General features: G+C 30.4%; 1 protein-coding gene across 3 annotated transcripts in view; it reads right to left on the bottom strand.

The window, feature by feature from the left end:
• Nucleotides 1-19,079, bottom strand: part of LOC140055304 (uncharacterized) — a 97,293-nt gene that overhangs the window by 8,364 nt on the left and 69,850 nt on the right. For all 3 annotated transcript variants that reach the window (XM_072100611.1, XM_072100613.1, XM_072100612.1), the window contains 14 exons: nt 17,690-17,764; nt 15,930-16,097; nt 12,757-12,840; nt 11,754-11,830; nt 11,324-11,385; nt 10,476-10,704; nt 8,970-9,073; nt 8,469-8,612; nt 7,770-7,931; nt 5,187-5,303; nt 4,400-4,533; nt 3,867-4,017; nt 2,598-2,694; nt 1,937-2,139 (listed from right to left, as the gene is read on the bottom strand). In XM_072100611.1, coding sequence (XP_071956712.1) covers nt 1,937-2,139; nt 2,598-2,694; nt 3,867-4,017; nt 4,400-4,533; nt 5,187-5,303; nt 7,770-7,931; nt 8,469-8,612; nt 8,970-9,073; nt 10,476-10,704; nt 11,324-11,385; nt 11,754-11,830; nt 12,757-12,840; nt 15,930-16,097; nt 17,690-17,764 — 1,807 coding nt within the window. The remainder of the gene's footprint in view (nt 1-1,936; nt 2,140-2,597; nt 2,695-3,866; nt 4,018-4,399; nt 4,534-5,186; nt 5,304-7,769; nt 7,932-8,468; nt 8,613-8,969; nt 9,074-10,475; nt 10,705-11,323; nt 11,386-11,753; nt 11,831-12,756; nt 12,841-15,929; nt 16,098-17,689; nt 17,765-19,079) is intronic.

Genomic DNA, 19,079 nt, shown 5'->3' with positions numbered 1-19,079 from the left:
ACATAAAAAAGAAAATAAATTACACAAAATCATGATATTATGTCTTGTCTACACTATCAAACTTTATGTGACAACAAATGTGATGTGCCAATATATGGACATGATGATGTCACATCACTACTATATTTGGGAATATCACTACCATATTTGGGCACATTGTTTTTGTCAAACTAGTTTGATAGTGACAGAGTTTTAGTGAATAAATTCTTTAGGATAAGTTAATACTGAAGATGGGCTTTTACAGAACAGTAAAACCCCATCCTTTGGGATAGATAGCCACAAAGCTGTTAAGGCTAGTGGCTAATAAAGTAGCCGCCCCCTTAAATAATCACCACTTTAGACAAACATATAGTATACACAGACCAAGTCTTATTACAAGTCTTTAAGAGTGAAGTTGTTTTGTCATGAGAACAAAATCCTGGAATCTGACAGGATTTGAACCCAGGACCCTGGGATTGGTAACCTAGCATCTAAACCACCTTTAAACTAATACAGTATATACAAATACAATGTTCTTCACTACATTAATTACTGACCGAAACTAGGTCTACCATACTTTTAACGTTCTACTTATGAGATTAAATTGGTACCTAATAAGATATAGTAAATTATAGCCTAGCAGAAGCTGTGTAGCGTGAAATGAAGCTATCCCAAAAGAGCGACAACGATGCTAATTTGTGCAGGAGTAAATAAACAGGCACGCTATCTGTGTTAAAGAGTTTAGTCATTTTTGATGACCAAATATGGTGGTGATATGCTCAAATATGGTAGTGATATGCCCAAATATGGTATTGATATGACATCATCATGTCCATATATAAGCACATCACACTTTTTTGTCACATGAAGTTTGATAGTGTAGAAATAGCTTTAGTTTTTTATGTTTTATGTTTTATGATTGTTTTCATGACAATTTTCTTCAAACTAACTATTTAATTATATACTGTACATATTGTATATGGCATTAAAACGGTTCTCTAGTTGAATACATTTTGAATTAGATGAGTAGCAGAAAATAATTATTGTGAGGGACAGAATTGTATATGTCGAATTTTAAAATGGCAGTCCATGTGGCTGTACCTAAGTCACAACATTAATAACATTAACATATACCTATTTACAGTCCATGTTCAATATATCTATCGTGCGAATGTAATAAATAGTCAGTAGGGGAATTGTACAATTTATCATTCATTTCATATCCACTACTCACTGCACACAATGTTTAATCTCAGCTAAACAATAAATTCACATGATAAATTGCCATTAAGGCAGCCACCCTAAAATAGATCATTACGAGTGATTTGTCAAAAGGCCTGTACTCAGGTGTATAAATCGCTGCCTAATAAAACAACAAATTACAGTCAGCTAACGTGTTCTGTGTTGCGTGAAAGGAAAGTCTCCCAAAAGAATATGAATGATTACAAATTTTCACTTGGTTACTTGCATATCTTCAACCAAGAATAAAAACTTAATCATAGTACAAGATATTGTTAATAAGTCAACATTTAGTAGAGGCAGGTTCTACTGTTCTTTCAATAAATCAAAATAAAAAAAAAAAATTGTTTTAACACGCTTTACTTAAAGATATATTGTCCTAAAAAATAATTTTTTTTACATTTTTTTTTTTGATATGCCATTTTAATGTCACATAATAGTTATTCACTTTGACAAAAAACTGAATCGAAAAAAAAATTATTTTCCTAAAAAAAATTTAATATAAAGGGTTTTTGGCTAAAACTAACTGTTTTTGTCTTTTTATAAGTGAAATAATTGTTTTTGTTGAATTTTTTTTCTACAGAAGTGAATAACTTTATTAAAACTGCAAAATGGCCTATTCAAAATTTGATTGTGTTAAAATTCATTTTTTCATGTTTTTGGGGGACAATACATCTTTAACATAAAAATATTGAAAAAATGTCATTTTATACATTACCTGATACAATATTGTCCAGGTGGTGAGAAATATAAGGAAACTGGTGACTCGCTTCAAACCAACAACAAACTTACTGTCTGGATTGAGTACAAAGCGATTTGAATCCAGAAACCACTGCAGATAGTTGCGAGTTATACAACAGCGCCCACTAACAGTTTGCACTTCATCTATCTCAATGCTTGTCTCTTCTAGTATCGTAGGACCTATATTTAAAAAAAAGTCTTAAATTAAATACCGTATATCCTCCAACCTAGAACACAAAATTGGGCCGACTTTGAGGGGTGAGATTATACCCAGGGAAACCTTGTTTCAGGAAATAAAGGATTGGTAATTAGCATTTCTTGTAAAAACTCATCTGAACTGGCTAGAAAGAGGCCTACATTAAGACCAAAAGTAAATACTGGGACTATACCCGGGGATATGCCTGTTTGTAAATTTGGACATAAAATAGGGGGTGGGATTAGACCAGAAGTGGGATTATATCCAAGGATATACGGTAATCGTTTGTTTCAACGGATATAAAGTGACTTCTGCCCAATTTGTAAAATAAAAAATTTATTAATTTACCGACCGTTTACAGTGTCCTGATAACATTTATTAATGAATACTGAAAATGATGATTTAATGGCCATAATTTTGATTAAAGATTTATTTCAGTTACCTGCAGAAGTTGCTTTCCCATTGGCTTGCTTATCCTTCTTATCCTCCGTCTCTGCATCTGGTGTTGCTCCTTCCGCCTTTTCCTCTGGCTTCTTTAGCTACAAGATAGTACAGCATTTGAACAATGAAAACACTTATGAAAACACTTATTATAATATTATAATAATATTAAAGATGTATTGTACCTTCAACTAATTCCAAAAAAAAAAAAGATTTCGAAAAAAGTGGGTCATTTTGATGTATCATAATAGTTATTAACTTTCACTAAAAATTAGTTTAAATAAAATCATTTAACTGAAATACAGACGTTTTTTGTTGTTCAAAAACTGTATGAAAACACTTTCTCAACCGTGACGAGTTGTAAACAATCCTAATTAGCATCATGCATAATGCATACTCATGGTTTGAAATCTTTGTTTACTTTTGCTCGCAATGATTTTCCAGACGAAATCTAATCAAATTAATTTACCTGTTAATTACGTAAACTTGTTGTTTTTGGCTTGAATTTTTGACTTAAAGTGAATAACATTAATTTTACTTTGATATGGCCAATTTAAATTTAGAATATTTTGACCTTCATTTCAAAGGACAATACATCTTTAATATTAATTTTTATTCGGCAAAAGTTCTTAAAAGTACAATATAAAAAAACGTGGACACACAACAAGAAAACATCACACAAAACCAGGCAGAGACATGATTCCTTAAAAGCCAACCTAATCACTATCTAGTAGGTCTACTATTGCACGGATTGTATAAAAAAACATTTAGAATAAAATTTGTATAAACATTAAAAAAGTATATAATAACTATATCAAAATAAACTAAAATATATTGCAATATCATTAAAAATTGAAAGTATAGCAAAATCTTACTATTTATAAAAGTCTTAATACCTGTATTTAAAATTAATGAATCTCAAATTTCTTTCTTTGTGGAAAATTGAGTATTTTAAAGTATTTGTCCAAGCAAAAGGGTGTACGAATATGAGATGATCACCGTGACGAGGGTTGCTTAAAATATGGTTAAAAATATCCACAGTATATATGCCATAAAGACATTTGACAATAAATGACATGAATAAAAGTTTGAAATGTTTTTCAAGTAAACTTAATCCTAAAACATTAAGACGCTGTCAGTGACACAATAGACATGAAAACTTGACACAAGTACACAAACAAATACCAAAAATTGTGTACATGTTTCAATTTTTGTGTTCGCTGATTGTTTCACTGACGATTTTAATGAAATAATTTGATGATATAATTACCGAACCGATATGAGCTTTGCTGCGTTTGCGTACAGCATTGATACGTTCTTCCGCTACCTTATAGATCGACTCTTTGATGGGTGGATAGTGAGTCAAAGCAGCATCTAGGCTACCTTTGTTGAGGGTAAACATGTCTACATTTGTTCGAGCTCTGTGGAAATAAACATTTATATATTTTATGATACTGCATTTAAATGTCAAAAATTGTTTGTTTGTTTGAAAATATTTGTATGATTTTTTTTTTTTTCCAAAAGCCTATAGTTAGTCAAGGTTTTTGTTACTGCTGGCTGTGCATATACAGTAGTATTAACACAGTAGATTAGTGGTTAAATACTGGCTTATCAATCCCAGGGTCATGGGTTCAATTCCTGGTGCTGTCACATTACAGGACCAGGATAATTCTCATAGCCAACACAGTGTAGTCATATAAAATTCAGTTTAACAAGGTGTACTGTATTACCCATCCTGTAAGTGGCACTGATTTTGACTGGAAATATTATTATAATAATTCATAAATAACAGAGTGCTATTACCTAATAGAGGCTGTTCTAGGGCAACTAAATACTAGACTGATTTCACCAAAGTATCTACCAGACTCCATGGTGTCATACACAGTACAGCCATCTTCTGACACTACTTCTACAATACCTCGATGGATGAAGAACATCTACAAAGTGAAATTAATTGATTGTGAGGGCGTGTGGCGCAGTATGTTGGATGTTTGACTACTGATCGTGAGATCGAGGTTCGAATCCAACTCTCTCCGCATTGCTTGTATCCTTAGGCAAAATACTTTACTTACGTTTGCCTCTCTCCACCAAGGTGTATAAATGGGAACCCGGTTAGATCAAGACACAACTTTGCGCTGATTACTAGCTGCATTATGGGAGTATGTTTCTATATGACTGGGGTAATAATATGCATGAACTATTATTATTATTCATCAGTATTAACAATTGATAATAAAATGTACAAAACAGGAAACCCCTATGGAAACAAGCCCTAGACCTCTATAATAGGGTTATCCTCTTGCTCTCATCCTGTCATTTGTAAATTGAGCTGTAGTTTGGTGGTTAACATGCTTGCCTTCCAATCTCAAGGTCAATGGTTCAATCCTGACCTAGTGCCAGGGTTAAAACTCACGACTCAACTTCACTACCTTAAATGATACTAGTTTATTAATAGTACACGATAAATTATAAAAAAGTTTATCCATCCTGTAATTGATGATGAGTTTGTGCTCGCTGTTCGATGCGTATAAAATATGAAAAAAAAATTGACAATACACAAAACAGTAAAACAAAATAGGTATATACATACTTCTTTTCCAAAGTCAAACTTCCTCACTACATATTCACCACTAAGGAAAAGAACGGGTCGCATACACATGGACAGCATTTTCTGAAAACCAACTTCTTTGTCTTGGAACAGAGGTACCTATAAATAAATATAATATATTATAAATTTATCCTATAATTTTAATCAAATTGACTAAAAACTACAAAATACAAAATGAATATTTTGAATATTTAGAGTCACAATTTGAAACGATGCGAATTGAAAGAACCTCTTAAGCGAATCAGCTGAAGCGGAACATGCAAAAGACTTTTTTCACAAGGCCCTAAGAATTTAAGTTTACAAAAACTAAAAAAAAAAAAGATGTTTTGATTTTGAAGCATCTTTCTGCATATTTCAAGTTATTATTATTATTATTAATGCTCAGTGATGTATTTTGTATAGTCATATAACCTTGCCAATGGAAATACGATTGTAGCAACTTTACCAATGAAAACATCAATACATTAAGTCTCTGTTAAACCTGACCTAAACTTGACCCACTTAGCACTTCATACTTTGGTAATTTCCTATCTATACTGTAATTAATAAGGTACCCTAACCGACTGACATCAAAAAAACCTCTCACATTGTAGGATGTGAAATCAACAATCATTTTGAAATATAATTGATTTCCAAGGTTGAGATCCAAAACAATCTTACTAATATTCTTGACAGCATGATGGATTTTAATCAGGATGAAATTTCTAATTTTTGTTTACTTTTTCATCTTTGCTTTGATTTCTACAACTTAATTTGTCGAGAGAAGGAAGCATTAATAACGCTAATGTTCTGAACGCAACTATTCTTAAAAAGACTAGAAAAAAGAACAAACCATTATAGCTATGATTAATTATGGTTCTAAACTAATAAGTCATTCTGATGGTAAGTGACCGTATATCTTGCTCTTGTTAAAAACAACTTTCTTAGGGTGTATAAATGACTGTTACACACAGGAACACCACTGATTCTGTGATTACATTTATTGTCATGGCAACCAATCTATGTTTCTGACAAATTAATTATTCTATGGGTTATTTGTAACTACATTCTCGTGATGGATGTCATGATGTATTGTCATCATTATTAATAATATTAATTTTATTTCTATTATCGTTAACACCGTTTTATGAATTATTCTATTTTTATTTAGGCATTGAAAACAATTTCCAATAGCTTTATCCATTGTTATTTTGGTGGTAAATCTGAGCCAAAAGCCTCCTCTCACCCCTCCCCTTTTCCACTCTTCTCACCGCCTCTGACTTCCTTCCTCCATTCATTCCCTCACCATTCCTTCCACACTCACCACCTCCGCTTTCCTCACTTACCACCTCCACTTTCCTATCCCCAGTTTTTCCCAACAGAGATATATCTACATTTATCTAGTAAAAACATATATCTAGTGGTTATATTTTCCTAAGTTTAGGCTAGACAGCCTGGATTCAATCATGAACAAACATATAAAGAATTGAATAAACCAGATTGCTGTAGCTCTGAGGAAAAAGAGAGCTAGTCTGGTTGTCATTATAAATGCATAAGAAATTGAGATTTACTGCAGAAACAAATGAACCGACCGATCGATGTCATGTATCACATTTTGTTAAGTAAACGTACATTGTAAGATGGCGATTGATTTAGGTGTTTGCGTTTTATTATTTAATGTAATAACAATTCAAGACAAAGATGAAAATAAACCACATTTTTAAATCATAACTCTGAAACCGTCAAGCCCTGTCTATACTATCAAATTATTTTGACAAAAAAAGCGTGGCATGCCCATGTATGGTAGTGATGTGCCAAAATATGGCAGTGATATGACATCATCATGTGCATATATGGGCATATAACATTTTTTTTGTCACATAATGTTTGAGAGTGTAGAAAGAGCTTAATAACTGTTCATAATCCGAAGCCCTGTTTACACTATCAATCCTTATGTGACGTGCTCATACATGGACATGATGATGTCATATCACTACCATATTTAAGCATTTCACTGCCATATTTAAGCATATCACTACCATATTTAAGCATATCACTACCATATTTAAAGCATATCACTACCATATTTAAAGCATATCACTACCATATTTTGGCACATCAAACAAACACATTGATAGTGTAGACAGAGCTTTACTTGATTTGTATTCAAACATATTATTATTATTAAGATGTTGGAGGTTGAACTATAAACATAAACTATCTTGAACTGCAACCCTGAGCTGTGTTAGTAATGTTTTAATTAGCCTAGGTTCTAGACTTAATAAGATACAAAGATAAATGGCACATATGGCGGTTCATACGTATAATACTTGTGCTCGCAAATTTAAACGCAGACTAGAAGACTAACATAAAAAAGACACATTAAATACAGACTTGGGGCAAGTCTACGTTTTAATATACTTTGCTGGTTTACGAAAAACAGATAATAATGACAAAAAGCAAACCGAACTTGTCTATTTTATTATACGATCACCTTTACATATATTTTTTTTAGCTTTAAAGAACTTTAAATTGGACTATAAATGTTTAACATAGTATAAATACTTTTTTTTGACATTTACATACCTTATTTATCATCTCTTGATATAAATTCAGAGTGACATCTGCCTTCAGTGAAAGAGGTAGTCCATCGAATAGCGAGTCGGGGTCAACGCCCTTATTACGAAGCCACAAGTAGTTGTAGTACGTGATGACTCGCTGTTCTAAGTTCTTATTGCTTTGATGATCCTAAGAGCAAAGTGGCACTTATGAGATTTGTTCATGTTTAATGACGGATCAATTTTTTATGTTACAAGAATGGTTAAAGAATGTGATATGGGATATTACATACTTGACTTGTTATTTATTGACTAAAGCTCTTTTTACACTATCAAACTACTTTGACAAAAAGATGTGTCCAAATATAGTAGTAGTGATATGCACAAATATGATAGTGATATTACATTATCATGTCCATATTTTCATTTCTGTGTTTTATATATGTTTTTTTTGCTTTTGAATGTTTTGTTTTGGCGTCCCTGACACAAGCTTTTGCTCTATTGGTGACGCCACCATTTTAGAAATAAATGTTAATTTTGATTGAATGATTGACACATGGGCACATTTTTGTCACACAAAATGTGTAGACAGAGCTTTATAGCCTAGTGCTTTAGTTCACCTCTTAAGATACCTTCTTTTTTTAAAGAAAAATTAACGTATTTCTGAAATCTTTCATAAACTTTGATGAATAAATTATTATAAAAAATGATGATAATTATTTCTTACTTTTAAATATCGTTTAACTGCTGTTAATTTCTCTTGGTATCGGGCACGTTGAGCATCAGCATTGGCCAAGCTAGCAGCAACGCTAGCAATGATGTAGCCAAAGAACACAATACCCATTATCATCGACAATAAGGCTAGCACCATCTAAGCAAAAAAAAAAAAAAAATAATGATTAAATTGATGTTTTGGCCTTCTTGCATTGGATATTTTCTTGTAATTGCATTGCATATTTAGTACATTTACTTGCATACTTTTTGGGTAATGAGACTTGAACCCACAACCACTAGATGACAAGCCTCAAGCCTTTAGACCACAACATTATTTTAAAGTTATTTGTACCTCAGCAATCCACTGAAACTATTCATCTATTGAATTTAAAAGAAGACAAGCAAAAAACTTCTCAAAACTCACTTTCTTTACTTTTGTCTACATTTTTATGGAGGATTTGTTTGTTATTAACTTTGCTATAAAAACTGTTAAATTATTAAACTTGAAGAATACCTCATTGACATTGTTTGCGTGAATGTCGCCATATCCTACAGACGCTCCTGTGGCTGAAGCCCAGTACAGACTGATGATGTACTGAACGCCAATTGATTTTGTACCTGATAAAAATATAATAATATATGTAGAAGACATCATATATATATTAACACCTTAGCTTTTTTACCTACTTACTTACCTACATAAATTGTTACTCTGTTTCTAGAACTTTTTTTAATATGATTTTGTACCTGATAAAAATATTAAACAGCTTCACTCAATTTTCACATCTCAAGAAATCATATATTAACACCTATTTTCTGTTAAGCTTTTTTATCTACCCTATGCTATACAGTACTGTATTTTTAAACATAAATTGTTACTCTTTTTCTAGAACTTTTTTTATATATATGATTTTGTACCTGATAAAAATACATATTAAACTTAGTAGCTCAATTTTCACATGTAGAATATTTCATAGATATATTACACTTATTTTTCTGTTGAGCTTTTTGATTTACACCTATGTTATATTTTTTAACATAAATTATTACTCTTTTTCTAGAACTTTTTTAAAATATGATGTTTGAAAAATGTCAAATTGGCATGGACCTGCCAAATGGCAGATGACAAGGTGAACTATATTTTTTTTAAACATAAATTAATACTCTTTTTCTAGAACTTTTTTTAAATATGAGGTTTGAAAAATGTCAGTAACAACAACGATCTCACAAAAAGAGAATTATGTTTAAAAAGAAATCACACATAAATTAAGTAATTTTCATCTGGTAAATAAGCCAATAATTTATAATTGATCTTTATTTAATATCTCTTTACGCTACGGAAGCACAGGGTATCTTGGTACAGTTGATTTATATCCAGTATAATTTGTAAGGAATTACGATGTAACAACGAGAATAATCCGCTACACTAGGGGATGAATAACTGAATAAATAATACAGTACAAGGTAGTGAAGTTGTTATAGATTGCAACCTTAAGTTTCTACAAAATATCATTATGATAATATCATTTTCAAAATAAAGAACATTTAAGATATTCATCATTATTAGTTTAAATAATATTTTAGCAGTAGGACATTAGGTTTCATTGCTACTGAAATGTTAATGTTCTTATTCACAAATAGCCAAAGAAACTATACATCACAGAATAATAATATTGGATTAATTGCTATTGGATCTAACACAATTTATTAGAATATCTTTTATTTATTTATTCAAAGTTATTTATATATAGAGCGTATCGTGACAATCAAGGGGCCCTCATGATGAGTTATGATAACTGTCTGTGTGTGATAGTGGTTGGGTGAAAACTAGTAAATCGGGGTAACCCCATACTCGTTTTGAAAGATGTACTAGGTTCATGGGCTAGATGTGTACAGTGGACCTACGTCTTATTGTCGTTATACCACCAGAACCTTGATAATGGTTGGATTATCAAAACATATTTCTAATAATTAAGTTTAAACAAATGTGAAAAATAAATTATTTCTATTTGTAACTTACGAAAATCTAGTGCCGTATAATTCGTCCATGAATTTGTGTAACAATAATGAATGTTGGTTTTGAAGCGGTCGGCAGGCACATCCGTCGTCGTGATCGGCGGACATGCGTTGAAGTACCACGCACACGCCAGTAAGTGTATGAAGATAAGCAGGTAGAAGAGGAACTTGACTTTACGGATAGAGTCTGTCTCTCGTTCAACGCCAGACTCGAGATAGTTAAACGCTAGAGGCTATTAGAGAGATTCATTCATAAAGAAACATTTAATACATTCAATATTTATTATATTACATTATAAAGAATTAAATGGTTTTGATCAAGTTCATCTTGGGATAAATGAATTAACAATTTGCTTGGAAATCTTTAATTTGTAATGATATGAATATCTAATACAGTAATTATTTTATACTATTAGAAAAGAAGAAAGTATTAATTTATTTTGCTCTGTTACAATCAAACTGGTGTTTGAGGAAAGATTAATGACCTATACAATACGCCAACATCAAAAGTTACACAGCTAGTATTAAGCTCTGTCTATACACTATCAAACATTATGTGATGTGGACATAATGGACATGATGATGTCATATCACTACCATACTTGGGAATATCACTAAATTATTTCCGAACTAGTTTGATAGTGTAGACAGAGCTAACTAAATTCTATGTGACTATCCATCTTACATTTATTCTACAAAATAAATAATTTGCTAGCTAGCAAAGCCAATATCATCATTTCTAGCAGACTACATTTCAAGGTCACATGACAGGTATTTATTAGACAGATTATCATACAGTTGTTTTCCCACAGGCGTAATGATATTTCTTAATAAAATAAAAGTTATACATACCACTCTATAAAGCTGAAGAAGACGATTGACTCTAACTAGGGCATAGATATGTACAGAATCTCCTAAAAACAAGAAGCAAAGAGTTATTTTTTAAGGTTACATGGGAATAACTAGGAATATGTATAACACACCATGTTTCTGGACATAGATAAAGGACAGTATCTTTTAGGCTCTGTCTACACTATCAAACTAGTTTGACAAAAAAAGTGTGATGTGCTTAAATATGGTGGTGATATGACACCATCATGTCCATATATGGGCACATCACATTTTTTAGTAACATCAAGTTTTGATAGTGTAGACAGAGGGAAAAAATTGAAAATTTTTGTGGACCAGTGGATTTGGATACAGACAAGATTCTTTAAAAAAGTAAAAACCGATGGCCACGCTAATCATGAATGTATTACGGACACTATTAACTTATACGAACCTGAGAAAGTGCGTAACACTGCGTAGGCTATAAGCTCAGTGGGGAAAATGGCAAGCAGATCGAGTACGAAATTGGTCCTATAAAAAAAAGCAATAAATATCAAGTTTGCCTTTAATACTGTGTGGTAGTTATGCATGAACGGGTACAAGAAAATATACATATATTACATAATGTCAATGATTATGTTTGTAATATAGCAAGCTATTTTCTGATACAATGTACTGTATGCAAATAATGCAATCTTGGCCTAGAAAAATTACAAGTGCGTCTGAAAGAAGTGGTATACTGTAGTGTAAATGACAAAAATTATAATATCTCTAGTCAAACCTTAAGCTCTGTCTACTATCAAACTTAATGTGACAAACAAAATGTGATGTGCCCATATATGGACATGATGATGTTTGGGCAGATCATTACCATATTAGGCACATCACGCTTTTTTTTGTCAAACTAGTTTGATAGTGTAGACTTTTAGAGTTTTATGTTATGCACTCGTAAAAAATAAATAGTAAGAATCCAATTTCTGTTAATTATTCATCTTACTTTGTTTATCAATCATATTCCTTCTCAATTTTTCTCACTTATGGCAAACAAACAATTTTTTTCCTTATGCTTTATAAATACCAAAACATTTGATATTACTAAAACCAATTAACAAACTCAATATTGCAGAACAGTTGTTACTGATTCTCTCTTGTATTATTAATTTAAGAATTCAAATTTAACATTTAGATTGTAGATAGTGTCAGACAGCTGCATTTATAACACTTATTCCAAACTCGCAACCTTTATATATCCATACAATTCAGACTGTTTACACAGCTATTCATAAAATATTTATCTGTTTTGATATTTTCATGTCTAGTCATGTATCATAGATCAATTCTAATGTTATTTCGTTTTTTCCTGTATGAGATAGATGTATTGTCAGTCTAGTAACATTTTAAGAATTAGGAAATAAAGATGCATGTGTTTTAGAGATGAATAAAAGATGGGTTCTTACCGGAGATAATGTTTTGCTGTTGACAGTGGATGCGTTACTTGTACACTATTTGAATTATTGAAAGCCATGTGAAATTTCAAATACCTATAATAAAGTAATAAAATAAATAAAAAGAACTTGTTAAAGATGTATTGTCCCTATGAAATAATAATTATTACATTTTTTTGTTGTTGAATATGCCATTTTAATGTCACAAAATAGTTGTAATAATAATAATCTACTTTGACCAAAAATTGGATTTAAAAAAAAAAATTATTTACCTGAAAAAAATGTAATTTAAAGCAAAAAATAGTCAAATTGGCTGCCAGCCAATGGATTTTTGGTTGAATTTAACCATTTATTTTGTCATTTTTATAATGAAAACATTTTTTTCCTACGGAAGTGATTAACTTTATTAAAAATACAAAATAACTTATTCAAATCTGATTTAATTAATCTTCATTTTTCATGTTTTTTGGGGGACAATACATCTTTAATATTTCTAAGAAAATAATAAAGAAAGTCATCTTTCCCAATGATGATAAACAGTACTTATGTACATATGCAGATACTAACATTAATACAAAAAGGAGAAATCAAAGTAAGATTTTTTGTAGTGATAGTTTACATTACACAATGTTTTCTTATTTTGAAGTTCAAAACATACATTTAAACTAATTTTTGAGGTTATAAGCTAATTTATATTATAGACATCCATCTTTGAATGTTATTTTATGGATGTTCTGATGATATTAAATTCATTTAATAGACCCCTGCCTGTAACTTAATATTACAAGCACATCAAACTGTTTTAGCATTGCTATACATTATAATTTGATCAATAAAATCTTGACTACCGCTAACTTATATCATTCTCAATCCAGGTCATCTAACTTCAAATATCATCGTCGTTCCGGCAAAGACCTACATTTGCGTATTGTTTTTCTCGACGCACAAAAAAGTTTTAATTAATAATTTATGCACAATGGCACGCCGAATTTGATGGCGTGTGTGGTCGCGACACCAACAACAATTTTGATAATATCAACTTACAGAATATCTTAAGTAGGGAAATGTGAAGAAGAAGTAGGCCTGTCGAAAGGTGAAATGATAATTATGATAATAAAATAAACAAGAAACTAACTATAAAAACATTGCATTCTCATCAATACATTCTATTGATTTCATATCTATAATTTCTTGTATATTAACTCAAATCCTGAGGCAGCAGATTGCCATACAGTAGGTCTTAATAGCGTATTTTAAAGTGTCCTCAACGGCAGTTAAGAATTCTCATAGATTCAAAGCAGGCTTAGCACTGCCTTCTCTGTAGGTAATAATAATTTACTAATTTATTTTCTAATAATATACGCTTATATTCTTATTTATTTCATATTTATATATTATTAAACATATCTAGATATTTACAATTGATTCATATTTCTTGGGGTTTTTTGCATCTTTCATTGTTTATACAATTTAATCACCATTTTATATATTATGATTTATTATAATTACTTTTCTCAAAAAGAAAATCTCATCAGAATTATTAATTTTTTTAATTTTAATTCCAAAATTAAAGAAAACAATGTTTATTTGAATTGAATTTATTCATTTAATACATGTTTTATTAATTATACAGATTACTGTAGCTAATTTTGAATGATGGCATTTTCACTGTCAATGTTTATAAATTGTTTATTTTTTTCTTTATATTTTTCCTTATGATTTGCTATTGTAACAATTCCAGAAATAGCTTTACATACAGCATGGTGACGTACTGATTATAAATTCCAAATATTTTGTTTAATTGAATATCTAAATATCAGAGATTTAAATGTCTAGAATCTGAACCTATTGAACTAGTTTATATAACTATACAATAGTTCAAGACATACTAATGAAAATGTTTAATATTAAAGTATTTATGCGGTAGTTAAAGTAAAAAAGTTGGCATTATCAATGTTATGCGCGATTTGAACGATTTGCGCAATTTGAAATTGCGCAAGAAAATCTTTGCGCAATTTTAAATTGCGCTGCACAATTTGTAAATTGCGCAAGATAGTTCTTGCGCAATATGACACCTTTGCGCAATTTGAAAACGAACTGTAAATTTTCCCATACATGGCTAGGCTAGGCTAGGCAGAGGAGTTTAAAATTTAGAATAAGACCATTTCAATGAAGATAATGTTAATACTCACTTTTTAAGTTTTTAATATTAGTTTAAGCTAGGCCATGTAACCTAGTCAGTATCAGTAGTCCAGACCCTAGCTAGGCTAGAGTAGTATAGCCGGCCGCCCGCGCCGCGCCCGCCTGGTGGAACACCACCGCTTCGTTTTCCTTCGTCGGTTCTTCGACGGTATGCTAACTTATAACAATATTTGCACTACTAAAATAAGGAAATGCGATATTTATCTTTAATTTTGAATCATTCTTAGAAATTACTATAAAAATATGGGTGTGCATGATTTCACAATCTGTCGAAAAACCTTGCGCAATTTGCAGATTACTTGCGCAATTTAATACGTTGCTTGCGCAATTTGAAACACATGTTTCAATTCAAATTGCGCAAGGATTTTTTTTGCGCAATTTCAAATTGCGCAAATCGTTCAAATTGCGCATAACATCAATATTTATTCTTAATTTAAGATAATTAGGTACTGCAGTGCTTAAGTAAAAACGTTATTGACAAATTTAAAATTATTTTTTTCTATGCAACTTTGTTATATCTGACCACTGGTTGAAATCCTTCATGTAAAATAATGGAAACAGCCTATTCATTTAACAACCTCTAGCAAGGACAACAAGTAGGATAGACAGATATATCATCTGCATGGCCAGTTTGTATACAAGTATGTATATTCATTTTATTTGTGTTGTATTACAAACTGATACAATATAATAATACATTAAGACAGTACTACAAATATTTTTAAATTTCAAAATGTTAAAAAAAATATATATATATTAAACACTGCTCTTCTGTTGCCTTATTTAAAAAATTGCTCAAAACTCATTTTTTCGACCACTAACATGCCCAGTGCCTTTGATTTTGTACCTCGGTCTTTGAATTGACGCATTATAAATTTTGATATAATAATAATAATAATAATAATATTACCAAAAGTGAAAATAAAGTGAAGTCAAATGAAACAAACATTAATAATGTAAAAAAAATGATACAGACTACTTACATATCGACATAGCAGATGATATCCAGGAAGTAGTTAAATCCCCATAATGCAACATCAGTGTGCAGAAAACAGGCTTGAAGCGTGATCGTGAACGTCGAGATGAGGGCGACAGCTACGCGTAATATCTCCCACCACTTGCAGTATTTACCATCAGACAATAATGCACGACTAATAGGAGAAAAAAAACATCACTGTTATAAAAAAAATCATAAAAATCTTGCTTGTTGGAGATGTGTGTAAAAAAATAGTGGTTATTTGAGAAAATGTGCTCTGTCTAAAACATGAAATTGAATGTGACAAAAAAAATGTAGTGTACCCAAATATGGACATATAATGTCATATCACTACCATATTTGGGCATATCACTACTGTATTTGGGCACATCATACTTTTTTTGTAAAACTTGTTTGATAGTGTAGACAGAGCTTAACAGTATTATTGTTTTGGGTTTTAGCGTCATGTTTATTTGATTGAGGCATCGTACAGTACAATTTATTTAATGTTTGTGAACTTTAGGTTCTATGTAAAATGTACAACTTGCAAGCATTTTATTATATACCCAATAGCTCTGAATAAGTTGTAGGGTTATTTGACTATTTGCTTAACATGTAATAGATTTCTGTTTGGTTTTTGTTAGACTCGGGCGATTTACTCAATCTTTTAAATAGTGACTTAAAAGGACTGTGAATGCATATAAATTTATTGTCATATGAGTAAGACCCCTTCTTAAGTAGTGTTCTTAAGCTCTATCTATGGTAGTGTCAAATATGGTAGTGATATGCCCTGATATGGTAGTGATATGACATCATCATGTCCATTTATTGGTCAGTAAGATATCTGTAAAGCTCTGTCTATTACTTATCAAACTTTATGTGACAAAAAAATGTGATGTGCCCAAATATGGTAGTGATGTGCTCAAATATGGTAGTGATATGACATCATCCTGCTTTGATTTCTAATTACTTGTGCCATCTATTATTGAGTTTGAATAAATTCATCAATGTAAATCAAATTAATTAAACTAATAATACAATTTGTATCTTGAAAAAAGCTATAATAGCAAATATCGTTACATTTCAGTGACCTTTAAAGAAATAATAAACAAGAATCTGAATTGCAAAGATGCAACATAGTGATATTTATTGAATACACAATGTTATTCATAGTAAAATGTACTGTGTTAAAAGAATACATGGACATAGTATTGTACATTAGAATCTGACCATTGTTGTCATTGATGTAATGGGATTGAAAAAGCCCAAGTGTAGTCCCATAGGGCCTGGGTTCGAAATTTGTGGAAATGGGGGTGGGGGATATTATCTTTCGATTACATGATATATGTTCATTTCGAAATTTGTGGAAGTTGACAATGGATTGAACAAAGTCTTTTAATTTAAATTAATTTCGGACATTTAACTTTATTATGAGACAAAAAAATGTGGTGTGCCCATATATGGACATGATGATGTCATATCACTACCATATTTGGGTACAGATGACAATTTGTTGTCATATAAAGTTAAATTTCTGAATTTAATCAAACTAGTTTGATAGTATAAGACAGAGCTTTAAATTAGTACTCGAACAATACTTGGTCAGCAACTGCTGGATGGATCACCCTCATTAAATGTGTTTCAAATCAAATAAATAAAATAATATATAATAATAATATAATACTGTACTACAGATAATGATTACAATATAATATTCAGTTTGGAAATTACTAATACTATAAAATTTGAAAATAAAGGAACTCTTACCTCATCAACAACTTTGAGAAAATTCTACCAAAAATATTTAATTCCCTGAATGGGTTCAAATAGTCGTCGGTGTTTCTAAAAAAGAACAAAATAAAAATAACTAGAATAGAACATAGAATTACAAATAAATTATTGTTTTATAGAAACATTGTTAATATTAAATATATAAAAAAAAATTTTAGAAATTATTATTTGTAATAAACTTGTATATTTTAGTTACATTTTTTAAATTTTTCTTTTCTTTATTGATATATTAATCCTCATGTATATAAATAAATATTATATAAATATTATTGTATAAACTCAATTACACAAATGTTTAAAAAATAATTATAAAATATAATAAAAATATCATAAATAATTACAGATCTTATAATTTATATATTTACTCATCATATTATCTTATAATTTTAGACCGAAGACAACAAAACAATATTATTAAATTAAAATGATATTTATTCTAGTTGGCTGGCATTTTGCGTTTTTTGATACAACAACAATTGCCGCTATGCTTCATTGAAATATCATTATCATCATATACAGTATATTATTATGCTACATTGACTTTTACACACACAAAAATGCAACATAATGAAGCTTAAAATGTATTTTTAATGTATAACACAGTAAGATATATCTCTAAAGCTCTGTCCACACTATCAAACTTTATGTGACAAAAAAATGTGATGTGCCCAAATATGGTAGTGATATGACATCATCATGTCCATATTTGGGCATATCACTACCATATGATAGTGTAGACAGAGCTTTAAAATTGTACATGGCAACATTGAGTTTTGCACACAAAATGCAACATAATAAAGCTTAAAATATATTTTTAATGATAACACATTAAGATCTGTAAAGCTCACATTTTTTTCTCACATAAAGTTTGATAGTGTAGAGAGAGCTTTAAGATTGTACACGACAGGTAACTGAATACAAAGTATTATCCCATAGCTATTTATGTCATTTGAAATTAATATTAATATGAAATTCTTAGTATTCTTAATCTTTATTGCCAAAATAAAAAATATCACAAACGCAACAGCAAAAATCAACGACATAAGTATGATTATATAAAATATTATGTTAATTAACATTTATATCTTTATTAAATTGTAATGGTATTGATCAAGGGTTAGAGATACCCAATTCTGAATTTGGACTAGCCCATGTTAATCTTTTAACACGCCCTGGTCAATATCTTTTAACACGCCCTGGTCAATATCTTCTAACACGCCCTGGTCAATATCTTTCAACACGCCCTGGTCAATAATGATTTTTGTGTTGATAACTGAATAGATAAATGTTATATAATGTTAAAATTGATAATTATTGTTAAAAGAAATGATACATTATTCAATAATAAATCATTAATATGTAAATC

The sequence above is a fragment of the Antedon mediterranea genome, chromosome 7, assembly GCF_964355755.1.
Source record: "Antedon mediterranea chromosome 7, ecAntMedi1.1, whole genome shotgun sequence".
In the NCBI taxonomy this organism is placed as follows: Eukaryota; Metazoa; Echinodermata; class Crinoidea; order Comatulida; family Antedonidae; genus Antedon; species Antedon mediterranea.
This window is presented reverse-complemented; position numbering and strand designations above follow the sequence as displayed.